Raw genomic sequence first — 14,498 nt, 5'->3', positions numbered from 1 at the left:
CGTTTATTTTATACATAAATTTGATATTCATACAGTTAAATTGGTTATATACAAGCATTATAAGAAGTTCATTAGCTGTCTATCATGCTATAGAAATGTATATATTTTGATAATAATATAGCACGACAACAGTAATTCTATAAAATAAGAAAGAAGGAAAAATTAGTAACAATTTTTTTATTTGAATTAAAATCATAAAGAAAATATTAATAATTTTTTAAACTTTTTACTTGTTAGATATTTATAATTCGTATCTCGATTTAAAAATATATTTTAATTAAACTTCAAATTCTACAATGTCTCATTGACCAAGTGCTTTTATATAGTCAATTTTGAAAACTGCAGAATTAATTTTATTTTTATTAGGGGAATTATCAAAAATGACACTTTTTTGAAAATTGATATAAAACTTTTGATGTGCACTAAATTTTATCAAAAATGTCACTTTTTGTGGAAAATGTCCAAATTATCCTTAATCTCCCCTTTTTAGGAGCATTAAATGCTAATTAATGGTAGCCTCCAATCCAATCAATTGTAATGATTTCATTATTTAATTTGTATATTATAATGATTTGGTAAATGTATATTATATTGTATAATATGAATTGACTAAAAAAAAAAGAAAAGAGAAAAGACGTAAAAAAAAATTTAAAAGAAGGAAAAATAAGATAAAAGAAGCAAAACAATCATAGTTCACATCAAATACATCCCTTCTTGAAAAAACCCTCCATTTTCTTTCGTCTTCTTTATTCCTTCATCAACAATATATTGCTATTCAATTAATCATCCATTTTGGAGAGGTTAGTTATTACAAATTATTTATATTTTTATGTAATAGCTTATTATTTTTCACATATTAAAAGCAACATGATCATCAAAGTGAAGAAAGCATTTAAAACCACTATTAATGATGATGATATTGTTTTTTCTTTTTCAAATCATTTTAAAAGGAAAATATAACAAAAATATTTAGGAAAATGTCAACTATTCCATATTTAATGAAGCAGTCATTTGTTTATGGAGATCTGTAGAGCAATGAAATAATTGTTGTAGTTGAGAATTGATTATAAACATTAATATTTCGGAGAAAGTAACAAACAAACAGGTCTTAAACTTGTTGGCGGTCTCGACAGTTTATCTGTTGATCTCGACGGTTATACATGTCGATCTCGACATTTATAAACTATCGAGATCGACAGATAAGCTGTCGGGATAGAGTTTTAAACTGTCAAAATCGACAGTTGAAAACTGTTGACATCCTGCATTTCACATTCTCCTATTGCATCGGTTTAAATATTCGAAAGTGCCCCTTCGATACTATTACATATCGACATATTGACTGTTCATAATTCTTATGTTGTAATCTCTTTATTTTAGGTATGAACACCCATTTGAGATTTATCGTGTCGCACGGGAGAAGGTTTATTGACGCGGATGACGAATGGAAGTGGACAGGGGACAAAACCACATCCATTTTAGTGCCGAGAATTATTACCCTAGCCGGACTTCTGTTACGGTTGAATGAGAAACTTGGCATTATCGATCCGCACACGGAAATGGAATTGAAGTTCAAAGTCCCAAACATGAATATATCGCTAGCTGAAATACGTGATGATGAAGACCTCATGTGGTACATATCTGTTCATACGGAAACTGCTCTGTGCTTTAATATTGTGGAGACAAATATGCGAACTGTTAACATGGGGAGGGATACAAATTTGCGTGACCATTTGTTTGCCGCAACGGATGTTCACCAGAACTTAGAACACGATGACATGAATCATGAGCCTAGTTCCCCAGTGAATAATGCAGTCGAAACGAGGAATTTTGATGATGGGGCTGCACCTGTAGACGATATGTTGGACGACCCATTCAATGGTACAGATGCTGCTAGTATTGCAGACGTTGACACTCGAATGTCATGACAACATATTCGTTCGGGTACAGACCAATGGATTACAGCTGTGGATACATTCGATCTTGTTGAACGGCAAATATTCTTGAGCAAGAAAGAGCTGTACTCGAAAATTCGTGTACTTGCTTTGCAAGACAAGTTTGAATTTCATGTAAGTAGGTCAAGCCGCAAAATGTTAACCGTTGCATGCGTGGACCGTAATTGCAAGTGGATGTTACGTGCTTCGAGTGTGAAGCAGACTTCTATATTCATGATCCGAAAATTCAACCATGTGCACACATGTTCGGTAGATATCCGTCGTAACACACATCGACGTGCCACTACTTCTGTAATTGTCGAGCACATTTTGGGAAAATTGGATAATCCATACCGGTTGTACGATCCTACCGCTATTGCACGTGACATAGAACGTGAGTTTGGTGTCAAAATAAGTTACCAAAAAGCACATAGGGCGAAAGTTACTGCTTTACATATGCTACATGGTACACCGGGGGATAATTTTCAAAAATTACCTTCCTATTGTCACGTTATAGGAGAGCGTAACCCGGGGACAGTAACCCACATCGAAGTTGATTCCCATAACAGGTTTCATTGCTTCTTCCTAGCTTTCGATGCAAGCGTTCGTGGCTACATGCGCTACTTGAGGCCTGTTATTTGTGTTGACGATAGTCACTTGAAAGGTCCATACAAAGGTACACTTTTGCTGGCAACCGGCCAAGATGCCAACAAGCAGATATATCCCTTGGCATGGGGGATCGTTGATGTGGTTTATGTTCAACTTGAAAGAGCTTATAGGCGACTCTGCTGAATTGGTTTTTGTTTTCGACCGGAAAAATAGCATTTCCAATGCCATTGCTCACCTATTTTTTCAGTCCCGTCATGAGTGCTGTATATGACATCTAGAAAAGAACTTAGTCCAGCGGTACAACAACGTAAGTGTAATATTTCTATTCAAACGAGCTGCACGAACTTCTCGGGTCGAAGAGTTTGAAAGACTTATGGGACAGATCCGTAGGGTAAGTGCAAGAGTGTACGGGTACTTAGAGCGAGCAGGTTTCTCGTTTTGGTCACGAGCACTGTTTGTTGGTCAAAGGTACAACATTTTGACGAATAACAATGCCGAATCTTTGAATTCAATGTTGAGACATGCCCGTTCATTACCCATCACGTGCTTGGTCGAACACATTCGACAAACTATGCAGAAGTGGTTTCATGAACATCGAACCAGTGCAACCACATGTACTGGCATGCTGTCGTTGAGGATGGAGAACGAGTTACGGACAACGTTTGAAGCAGGTACAAGGCTTCGAGCTCATGGCTTGACAGAAGAGTTAACACAAGTTGGAATATCCAATGACACAGACATCGTCGACTTCTCTGATAACAGCTGCACTTGTCGTGAGTTTCAAATAAATCGTATGCCATGCGTTCATGCCACTCGAGCTGCCTGCTTGCAAGGTATGTCATTGTACGACTTATGTTCACCGTATTACACATCGGAATCCTGGAGAGGTGCCTATAGCGAAGCTATATATCCCGTTATGCGTGAAGTGGACTGGATAGTCCCAAACGAAATTACAGGTACTCCTATTAGGCCACCCAATGTACGTCGTCCTTCAGGTAGACCACCCACAAGACGTCAGCGATCCAGATTCGACTCCGACACACGACTGAGGAAATGCACTCGCTATGGTGGATTAGGTCATAATCGGAGCACATGTTCCAACCCCATTATACCACGGACCGTTTAAATAGGCGTTTGTAATAAATAGGTTTTTGTTCGAAAGTTGAAGTTGTATGTGAACTGGCACCCCCATGTCGTTTGTAATGAAAGAATGTAAATATTCTCATTTTTTTATCATTGTTGTTTGTTTGCTGACATTAGTGTTTCTCATGATCGCAACTAGTTAGAAGATATTGTGATTGATATCCCTTCAGAACATCTCGACAGTTAAACTGTCAATCCCGACAGATGGTTACAGAGTATATAATCTGACTTGTCCGAAATATTTATGGCTGCATGACTACACTGTTACCCATTCAAGTCTCTACTTACACCGATATTTTGAATCATAACATTTCTTTTACATTCCATTATCGTTTCTTAACAGCAGACATCGTCTTCTAATTTAGCAACAAACAAAAATGGTATGTTTCAAGGACGATTTAGGGCTGACCTAATTAGTACTTTTTCCATACGGACTTATTCATAAGACACCGCGTACATATAGACACCTAACTCCACCTACAAGGAATTTTAAAAATAACTTATTTTTTTATGCTTCCAAGTTCATGTGTTAAGCCCGAACCAAGAAATCCCGACGAACCTACGTTGTCAATACAGTGAACTTGTTCATTCGAGGGTACGTCAATTTCAGTAAACAAGGGATCCATACAGGGGAACACAAGTTTCATACTTACACAAATGAACCTATGCTCTTACATCCCGACAGTTAATCTGTCGTTCCCGATAATATACATGCCGTTCCCGACAGATTGTTTCTGTCCTTGTCCATAGTAGGTCCAATACCAAAATCTACCAAATTATGAAGAAAACAGTACGTAGACAATGGAGGTGCTCTTGCTCACCATTGCCGAACTATGTTACCAGATCCATCCCTGACAAAATACAAACTATACATTATTTCATACGCACCACATACCCATATTCGCCACCTCATTGATTGTCCACACGCGAACCATCTTGTTCGGAGTCATCGGAGCTGATCACAATGATCTCGGGAGATGGAACATGAGCCAACCATGCGTCATCATCAGACTCAACTTCCACCGGAACCATCAATGGGACGACCTAATCAAGCATGGTCTTTGGACTCTGGGAAGCTTCACTTGCAACATCGTCGAGGTTCGGAAAAGGAACAACGGATGTGGCTCTCGTACCACGCTCATAACTCACTTCGTCATCGTCCGAAGCAATGACGATGGGACATAGTGGGGACGATCCGGGTGTTGGTAGCGGCTCCTCATGCTTGAATGATTCATTGCTCACTGTCGACGACGCCATTGTTCTGATATGAAAATAATTATTGAACCTGTTGAGGAGTAAACGTAGAGACTGCAACATGAATTTTCAAATGTGAATATTTAAGGTGTCAATGATAATATGGACTTACCATGCTATATATAGTAGATTTTTTGGAGAGATGCATTGAAGCTCATTGAGTGCCCCAACCACCAACCCCCATACAATTAAAATTTGATAGACAACTATGTGATGGATGATGGTCTAATCATACTTAAATCCCTAGTATATGTCCTTAAATGGTGGCTGGGGTTGGAAGATTAGTACCAATGTGAGTTATGACTATTGAATTATTTTGGCAATGACTAAAAATGAGCTAAGCACGATTTTCAATTCCATTTTCAGTTTTTGAATGTGGTGCTCCTTCCAGAAATTGAGAAAAAACTTTTTAATGTAACACCTATGTGAAAGATTTTTTCCATGTTGCTGCATGTATTTGTTATAACATTACATGAAATACAACTTAAATGAATTTTGCTATGATGGTACTTATTTTTTACTCAGTTCAAAAACGAAAATCATAATGTATTCACGAGATTCTGAAATTACTGTCTTGTAGATGACGAATTGAACTACACCGCATACTCTGGAGTTAGTGGAAATTCCGGAGTACATAAATTATAGTCACACGCACATGCATAAAGAGCAACAAATGGCAACTTTGTACAAGTACTTCTGATATAACACATTCAGACATGATGTACAAAAATCTAGGATCATCCATGTGCGTTTGCGTACCGGGTTTATACAACATTCATTGCAACCAACAAAAATTACATGGATGAGCTACGCAGGCAAAAGTGTACGTGAATTTGGACTTGTTTATACAAAAATCATCGCAACCAATAACATAAAATTTGTTCATTTAACTTTCACCCCTTTCAAGCACCGTACGTGAAGTAAAAGTTGCGATGCAGTGACCGTGGAGGGGGTTGAGTCATCTTCATCCACTGTCATCTGCACTTCAATAACCAAAAATGATATAATGAGATGAAAGTTATCATGGAAGTTAATTTGGTAAACGCAAATATACAGCATGTTTGACAATAACACTCAAACTAAACAAATAACGACACGATGGTGCTCTTACATACATAAAGAAGAAAAAACCTCAGTAAACTAGAAATTACTCCACAAGACTGCAATGCTGAAGTATAATGAAATCTATAATCCAATGCAAAGAGTGGAAGCTAAAATTTCAACTTAAAACCTTTGTTATTCAAAATTGGAGTGCTAAATTTGGCAAGCCTCATGAAATATATAGATACATTCCCAGTCAACTTATTGTCACTTCAATCCAACATTAACCCACAAAACTAATCTCATTCGGTCATCCAACCCAATTCACAAGCAATCGGCAGCACAATCCAATCCAGTGAATATCATATACAAATACGAATACTTAGAAAATTGTCTTCCAAGAACCATATAATTGAAATGGAACTACGATTACCAATAAATGCCCAAACATACTAAAGAAATAAAGCACAATCAATTATTAAAAAACTTCAACTATATCAGATATTAAGGATAAAGGAAGTGAATCTAGGTTAAAGAAAAATAGTCACCTACATGGTAGCATAGGACAGTGGGGGATTGAAGACGAATATCGGCAGCGACAGAGGCGGAAGAAAATTTCTCACCTTCGTTCGCACAAAGCTGAGATTTTCACCATTTTCTCCCCACAATATCAAATATGAAAAATACCGAAAGAGTGATAGATACTCAGGGTTAGAATCAACAAAATAAAGGCCGACTACTGGCTTCGTAATGGATTGGAGGAGACTACGTTTTCTCGGAGGGGGAAATGGAAAACGGGAATGGGAAGGGTTAGGGAAAAGGGAGGGACCTTATACTCGTTTTATAATTTCTACACATTTTTAAATTTAACTTTTGTATACGGGTTGGGTTGGTCGGTTTCGGGTTGGGTTTAAGGGATAACCCATAACCCAATCCAACCGGACAGAAAATGGGAGAAATAAAATCGAACCCAACCCATTTCATTGCCAAAATGGACCCAAACCCCTCGACATGCTCCTTCAGAGATATTCAACTGAACGTGACAAAATCCGACAATATTATGTTTCAATTGCATGTGATATGAACAGTACGGAGAATATTCATATACTATTCGACATGCTCCTTTAGAATAACATAAACGTACGACTACGCAAAGACGAACTCCACACAAACTTGAAATCATGTCAAATTTCGCCAAAAATACCTCATTTCTTCACTCTCTTCGCCCTCCCCCTGGTGTACGAAGTCTTTGTAGATAGAGTAGGACGTCGGACGCTTGTCGAGCGTCGCCTCTTTGTGGTAGATAGGTCATTGCATTGCACGGGTATGCTGGCCTCCCCTGGCATGTTCGTCACACCGCCTACAAAACAATTCCACTTTAATTAGCACTTCATCCATTTGTATCACGAATTTGGGTTAGGGTGACATGATGAGTTCTCCACCACAATGTACTTACCATCCACCTCCGCTATGCCACTAGCGGACGCAACAGGTTTGTCCAAGAGGTTCCCCGAACCACCGGAAGACACTTCGTCATCGTGACTGTTCTTTTCTGGTTTGGAATCCATGCCGCGTCCACCTAGTATGAAATTAACATGCGACGAAATATTAGTAACACTGTATACTTCAAACAGTCGAGAATACATATTAGTGCATGAGGTCATACGTAAGTAAATGATCCAAATATTACGCGTTACTTTAAGCAGTGAAATAGAAGTAATCCATCGTAGTGTACGTACCGTCTGCCTTGGCTACGCCAGTAGGGGACGCAACACCGTCGTCCTCACATTTCCCCGAACCACCGGAAGCTACGTCGCCGTCGTCACCATTCAGTGCTGGTTCAGATTCCATGCCGGTTCCACCTATGCATGAGTACCAACATACCCAATATTAGAAATCGCGTGTCGTTCAGGGTTTACACTATACACACTTCCGAATGAGGTGAGACCTATGAACGAAATAAAATATTATGCGTTACTTAAGATACGTACCGTTCCGCTCTTACATTTCCTTGTCCACATCTTCGTCATGATTGACCGGCAACGGGGAGAAGCCTCTTCCATGCACTACAAAAACAACAATTGCAAAAACGTAAGGGGGTTACGTATTTGCTAGTATCAAATAGTAAAGAAGACATGAAAATGTATCCATAGTAATTGATGCACATACCTTGCGATTCCTCACATTCCGGGACAGGGTCGGTGTCCCCTCCATTTCCGTCTAAGTCACAAATCCCATGTGTACTCAATGTCAGCAAACATAAGTAACATATAGTAGATAACAATTTAAATGTAGTACACATACCATGCACTGAAGTAGCTAAAACTGTAGGCTCGTTTGCCGCCTGAGCCGTGGGTAGAGTACTTCTAGAGGGAGCTGGGGGGACGAGGGTAGAAATGAAGTCCCTGACCTTCACAAATTCATCGGTGACGTGCTGCATGATCTCAAGCTTCACTGTGCGCGGGCGAATTTCGATGAGCGTTCTTTGATCAAGCAATAGTTCCTCCACCTCGTCTCTCGTGAGGCTCGCACTAGAGGTTTGACCTTGTCGTACATGAGATGTGGATGGTGCATGAATGGGAGAAGTACGTCTGTGCATGGGGGGAGAGGAATATGTCCCAGTCTGCGGTGTACGAGTGTGGTCATCCTCACTGTTCCCCTCGTCCGAGGCCTCTCCATTGCTGTCTCCACTCTGATCACCTCTGGTCTCCTCACGGGCTCCCTCGTCCTCACTGTCCCTCGACTCATCATCGTCCTCGGAGCCTCCTCCACTGGAAACCATTGTGCACTCCCCCCTTGAGTTTCCAACATTTCCCCCACTGGGCAAAGGATTTGGGTGAAGCTGTGCAGGGATAATGTCCCTAGCAACCTCGTCCAACACAGGTACAGTACGGTCTTCAAACGGCAGGAGGGTGGAGATACATGGTTGTCCAAGCTCGGCTTCGGTGGGACGAAGCGTCGGGGACACGTGCAGCTGCAACATAAAATAAATTAATATCACCGAAAATGTAACGAGTAACGACACATACAGATCGCATGCATGAAACGCAATCCAATACCTTAATGTTCTTGAAAAATGCATCATATGTCCGGTGTTGCGGCTATCTGGTACACGTCCAACTCAGAAGCCGTGGGGATTGATGACCCAATCGCCAAGCAAACCTATCCCCAATTTCTAGTATTGCCTCGAATGCCCAGATCTGTTACAACAGATTGTAACTGTGAGTTGAACATTAAAGGAACCAATGACAATACATTTCTGATGAAATAATGAATACGTTGTACAAAATTTGTGTGTAGTACCTGCATGGCAATGGGGAAGCCATGAACTGTATAAGTAACCGCCTTCTTCTTCTTATTTGTGGCATCTACAAATTTTCGGCCCAGTCTGCATCGGAAGCCCCTTATTAGACGAATGTATGATACTCTACCCCACGGGTAGGAATAGAACATGTCCAGATCGTCCACGATCGACAGCGTGGAAGTTCAATATCGGCATGGCTATCCGGAGCATTGAACACTCCTTCGATGATTAGAGCAAGCCCGAGCTTGTACCGATCTGCTCGGGGCGTCGACGGCCGGAGAAATGGCTTCTCAAGTTCGCCACACGAAATCCTCTCCGTTGATTTGAAGTATTTATCCTTCAACCTCTTCTTTTGTAGAACTCGGTCCATCGCGGCGTCATCTGGAAGAGGACCACACATTAAACTCGTGACGAGAGCATACTCTTGCAGGCCAAACCTGGCTAAGTGGCCTTGTACTTTAAACCATATTTCGCTGGCCTTTTCAGTTCGTATGCAGCGGAAAACGAGCTGCTGGATTAGTTGGGCTGAGAATTGGAGATCTTGAACCTCGGATAAGAACCCTAGGCATGAGTTACGGAAGTCCGTATGCTGCCACTCATCGAAATGCTCCAGGACTGTCTTCACGTATCGTAGATTGCTTCGCTGTGAGATGTGGGCCCTCAGCCGCGCATTCTTTGGAACCAGATATTCAAAATTCATGCACCCCCCTGCAGTTGAACATAAATTTAATACATCAGATGGTAGTATTTGAAGACACACGACACATCGAGACGGAAATAATAGAACCACATTTCAACGAACAAGGTGCATTGACTAATTAATCAACAAATGTCCGGATCATAGCTTTGCAATTATGTTAATGCAAAAGCACACATGCAATGTTGGCACCACTATACAAATCGTGAGATCATACGTTTGAGTAATAGTAATGCGAAACACACGTACGATGTTGCAACGACGGATCAATGAACAAAATCGTGACATCATAGCATAACAGTATTTTTAATGCGAAACTTACGTGCACTATCGGAACCAAAATTCAACTTGCATAACTAGGGAACAAATGAACTCTCGTTCCCAACAGTTCATCGGTGGAGAGGCTCATCTGTCGAGAATTACTGAGCCTAACTGTCGGGAACGACAGTTCATCTGTCGACTATTCCATCTGTCGAGAATTTCTATTGCGAATTGTCAGGAACGACACTTCGGTAATAAGTGATTTAAAAGGAAATGCATGTAGGAAGGTTAACACTTCATGTCAAAGGATAGGCATGCAGAGTGATAGTTGAAGAAGCTTGAAGGTGAATGCAAATATGAGAGGAAACAAAAAGGTTGAAACTATAAATGGGAAGAAACTGAATGGGATTCATGTTGACAGGAAGCTATTTTTATGCCAAACGAATACTTATATAATTAAAGACAACAGCATAGAAGAGCCAAATCATGAATACCTTGTTGGCTTTATCATATCGACATGGTTTGGTTTTTAACAGATTTCCCAATATAAGATCCCCAGTTCCTTCTAAAATAAACATGTTTTTTATCTTCCTATAATTGTATCCACTTTCTTGATTCATGAATGCTTCAAAGAGCATCATCTCTCCCACTAAATTTAATATTACTTCAGAAACCAAAAGTTACTAAATATAAGTTGTTGCTAATTAATTTGCGCACAAGCTTCTTTCATTTTACATTAATGAACGTACAAGTCGGCCAATTCCATAAACGATACTGCAAGAAAGAATAAAGTTTTACAAAAACCAAAAACATTAAGAATGGTTTTAGACATCAATACATGAAATTAGAACAACTAAGTTCGACATCTCTTTCTTCTAAAAGGACTTCTAGGAGGACAAAAACAATATTAATTAGCTTATTAAATTTCATTGTGTATAGACATTAGAGTGTAGATGAATGTACTATTAGAAGAAATAAATAATAATCTACCTTTGTGTCATCTACAACAATCTGTTGCCGTTGCAGGGGTGAAGTATTATCTACATTAAATTCAAGCATAATCCAAGAGCTCGGGACACAGTTTGGTAATTTTCCCTTTTCTCGAAGAGACTTTCGAAACCCAACTGAACAACCGGACTGAGTTTTGAAAGTGGAAGAGGCGGAGGATTTTCTACTCTACTTAATCAACACATAAAATTATTTCTCCAAAGATATGCAAGAGAACAAGGAAACATAGCGAAAACTTAAAACTTTAAATTATTTCTCCAAAGATGCATTAGCATTTATTTGCAAAATAGAAAGAACCTTCTTTTAATTACCCAGAATTTTATACACCCATGGAACTCTTTAAAACCAAAAATCAAAAGTTTAAAATCAGTAACAGTGCCCCAGAAACGAAAAGGGGCTCATGTAGATTACAGATACACAACAATGAGGGTGTTGACTAGCTTGAAATTACAGTCAAAGATCCAAACCTAAATTAACAATAACAATACATAGACCAAAAACACACACATTTACCCATACTACAAATATACACATATACATACCGTATTTGCGAAGGCGGCTGGAGATGGTCTTTTTGTGGATGGCGGAGAGAGGGTTCTTCTTCGGGTCGACAAGCCGATGATGTCGTTGGTTTCACTCCCTCTCCTACAGAAATCTATAGTAGATACCTCAAATCTTTGAAAAAAATCGTCGGCGGTGGGCGTCACGGTGGTCGTCACCGGGTGGGAGGGGGGCAATTCCAGTGAGAGAGGGGAGTGCGTGAGAGAAAAGGAGTGTGTGAGAGTGAGAGTCGGTTTCTTTCTTCTCGTTTCGCCTCCTCCTTTTTTTCATTTTATGTTTTCTACATTGAATAAACCCCAAACCCTGACATGTCATAGGTTCTTCTACTATTTTTAATGGATTAGTCATATCACATTTCATGAAGGATATATAAGGAATTAAAATTATTCAGAGGGGCAAAACAGTCCGAAAATGACATTTTTGATATGGTTTTAAAAATGTGACATTTTTGATAATGCAAAGTGGAATTTTGACACCCAATGTAATTTCCTCTTTTTATTATAGTAGTACACTTTTATTGGGCTAGAATTTAATGGCATTTTTAGTTAACGAAATAAAATTTAAGTTTGTCACATCATGCAATTTATTGTCATTCTTAGTTGAATTAATATAATTTTTCATGATTTCTAGTTAAAATTTCTTTAAAATTTTCAAAATAATTAAAAAAAATTAGAAAATACACATTCTTGAAATATAGGAAACAGTTTCAAGATTCTAAATTAAGATCCACAAAAGAATGAATAGATACTTATTTGACCACATAGAAATAACTGTTAACAGAATATTAACCAACTAAACTCCCTATAAATAAGAATGTTGAGTTGGTACAAAACACAAACAAATTTTCTTTTGATCTTCCTAAGCAAAAATACCCAAAAAAATTATGGCAAGGCTTATTCAAGTTTCAATTCTCTTTGTTTTAGCTTTATGCTTCTTGTCCCTCCCTAGCGTTGTCTACTCAGAAGACGTTCCTCAACCTCCAATTTCTCAATTTCATGTTCAAGGACAAGTTTATTGCGACACATGTCGTGCTCGATTCATTACTGAATTTAGCGAGTTCATTCCAGGTATATAATTATAATCCATAAAAAATGCTACTCGTATTTTATCTTACTTTTCCATGTTATAAAAAAAGAAAAAGAAAAAAAAAAAGGAAGACTCTTACTTTGAATTTGTCATCCCGACATTTTCTGAAATTTGGGCAAAAGGTGAATTTGATGCTTCAATCGTTGCTGGGCTTTCTTATCTTACAGTTTCATCATGCACGAATAACAACATAAACCATATCTCAATAATCCAATTAAATGAATGTTTATACTAACTCCTTTGTTGTGCATTCATGCATCTTCTTTATGGTGGTGTATTTGTTATTGAGGAATTGGATCATAATAGATACAACTCGAACTATAACTTAAATCTCGACTTGTAGGTGCCGGTGTACGCCTCCAGTGCAAAGATGGGGAGAATGGAAAAATAACATTTACCGAGGTAGGCTACACAAGAGCTGAAGGACTCTATAGCATGCTCATTGAGCGTGATCATAAGAACGAATTTTGCGAAATCACATTGCTTTCAAGTAGCAGAAAAGATTGTGATGAGATTCCTACGGAAGGATGGGTAAAGCCTTCAGTGAAATTTATACTCAACACGGTAAATGGTACTACACGCACGATAAATCCTCTTGGATTCTTCAAGAAAGAGGCTCTTCCAAAATGTCCACAAGTCTTTAATAAGTTGGGTATGTATCCACCAGATATGTGAAGAACAAAAAGAAGACATTAATTTATTACACGGTCCTTAATTTCCTCAATTTTAATGTGGTTGAATAATTCTTTGTGCCTCTTTGTAAAGGCCTTTGATGGCCTGATTAGAGTGGGCGGTAGCATAGAATCATTTTGATTTGTAATTCTGTAAGTTCCCAAGATTTTTCTTGTGGAAAGACAATAAATTTTTTTGATTATAAGATATATCCTATATGTAATTTTCTTCTATTAATTGGTGTCAATCTATCGTTTATTTACTTGGAGTTGTGGTGGTTTTGTGTGGGGGGGGGGGGGGGGGGGGGGGGGGGGTTATAGTAGAAGGGGAGAAATTTTATTTTATTTTTAAAAAAAATTTCAGTGACCAAACAGTCACTCGGGGGGGGGGGAAGAGAGAGAGAGAACTTAGAAAGAGGCGCTTTACCTCTTGTAGAACACCATATACTTAAAAGGGACAAGAAACATATATATACGAAATGATTTCCTAAACACACTGTTTAGGTGGCACACTATAATGAATGGTGTAATTAGTTTTAAAACTAACAATTATCTTTTATCACCTATTGTAGTGTGCCACATCACTCGGTGTTTAGGAGATCATTTTCGATATATATCTCTGTTTAGGTGGCATACTATAATGGGTGGTGTAATTAGTTTTAAAACAAACAATTATCTTTTACCATCTATTGTAGTGTGCCGCATCACTCGATGTGCTTAGCTTATGCTAAGCACCCTGCTTATGTAGCACACTATAATGGATTGTGTAATTAGTTTTAAAACTAACTATTATCTTTCACCACATATTATAGTGTGTCATGTAACTAGGTGATTAGCATAAATTAAGTATCGGTGCTTAGGAGATCACGACTATATATATATAGTCATGATCCGTAACGACCCAAATTTTTAATAAAATTTAAGTCGCCACC

General features: G+C 38.6%; 2 protein-coding genes across 2 annotated transcripts; both read left to right on the top strand.

The window, feature by feature from the left end:
* The first annotated feature begins 2,913 nt into the window (after window positions 1-2,913).
* Window positions 2,914-3,666, top strand: LOC111375344. The gene has a single exon (XM_022998147.1). The coding sequence runs from the start codon at window positions 2,914-2,916 to the stop codon at window positions 3,664-3,666; it is 753 nt and encodes a 250-aa protein (XP_022853915.1).
* An 8,973-nt stretch (window positions 3,667-12,639) lies between these two features.
* Window positions 12,640-13,776, top strand: LOC111375310 (major pollen allergen Lig v 1). The gene is made up of 2 exons (XM_022998108.1): window positions 12,640-12,876; window positions 13,239-13,776. Exons 1-2 carry the CDS (start codon window positions 12,693-12,695, stop codon window positions 13,568-13,570), a joined length of 516 nt encoding a protein of 171 aa, XP_022853876.1. The 5' UTR covers window positions 12,640-12,692; the 3' UTR covers window positions 13,571-13,776.
* Window positions 13,777-14,498: the final 722 nt, after the last annotated feature.

Source organism: Olea europaea, unplaced genomic scaffold, assembly GCF_002742605.1.
Source record: "Olea europaea var. sylvestris unplaced genomic scaffold, O_europaea_v1 scaffold1358, whole genome shotgun sequence".
Classification (NCBI taxonomy): Eukaryota; Viridiplantae; Streptophyta; class Magnoliopsida; order Lamiales; family Oleaceae; genus Olea; species Olea europaea.
Note: the sequence above shows the minus strand (reverse complement) of the source record. Positions and strands in the feature narration are given on the sequence as shown.

Excerpts from the sequence above, each read along its gene's own strand:
- LOC111375344 (XM_022998147.1), top strand. The coding sequence starts at position 2,914 with ATGGGACAGATCCGTAGGGTAAGTGCAAGAGTGTACGGGTACTTAGAG.
- LOC111375310 (XM_022998108.1), top strand. The coding sequence starts at position 12,693 with ATGGCAAGGCTTATTCAAGTTTCAATTCTCTTTGTTTTAGCTTTATGC. Across the intron at positions 12,877-13,238 it reads ATTTAGCGAGTTCATTCCAG|GTGCCGGTGTACGCCTCCAG; the intron begins GTATATAATTAT and ends CTCGACTTGTAG.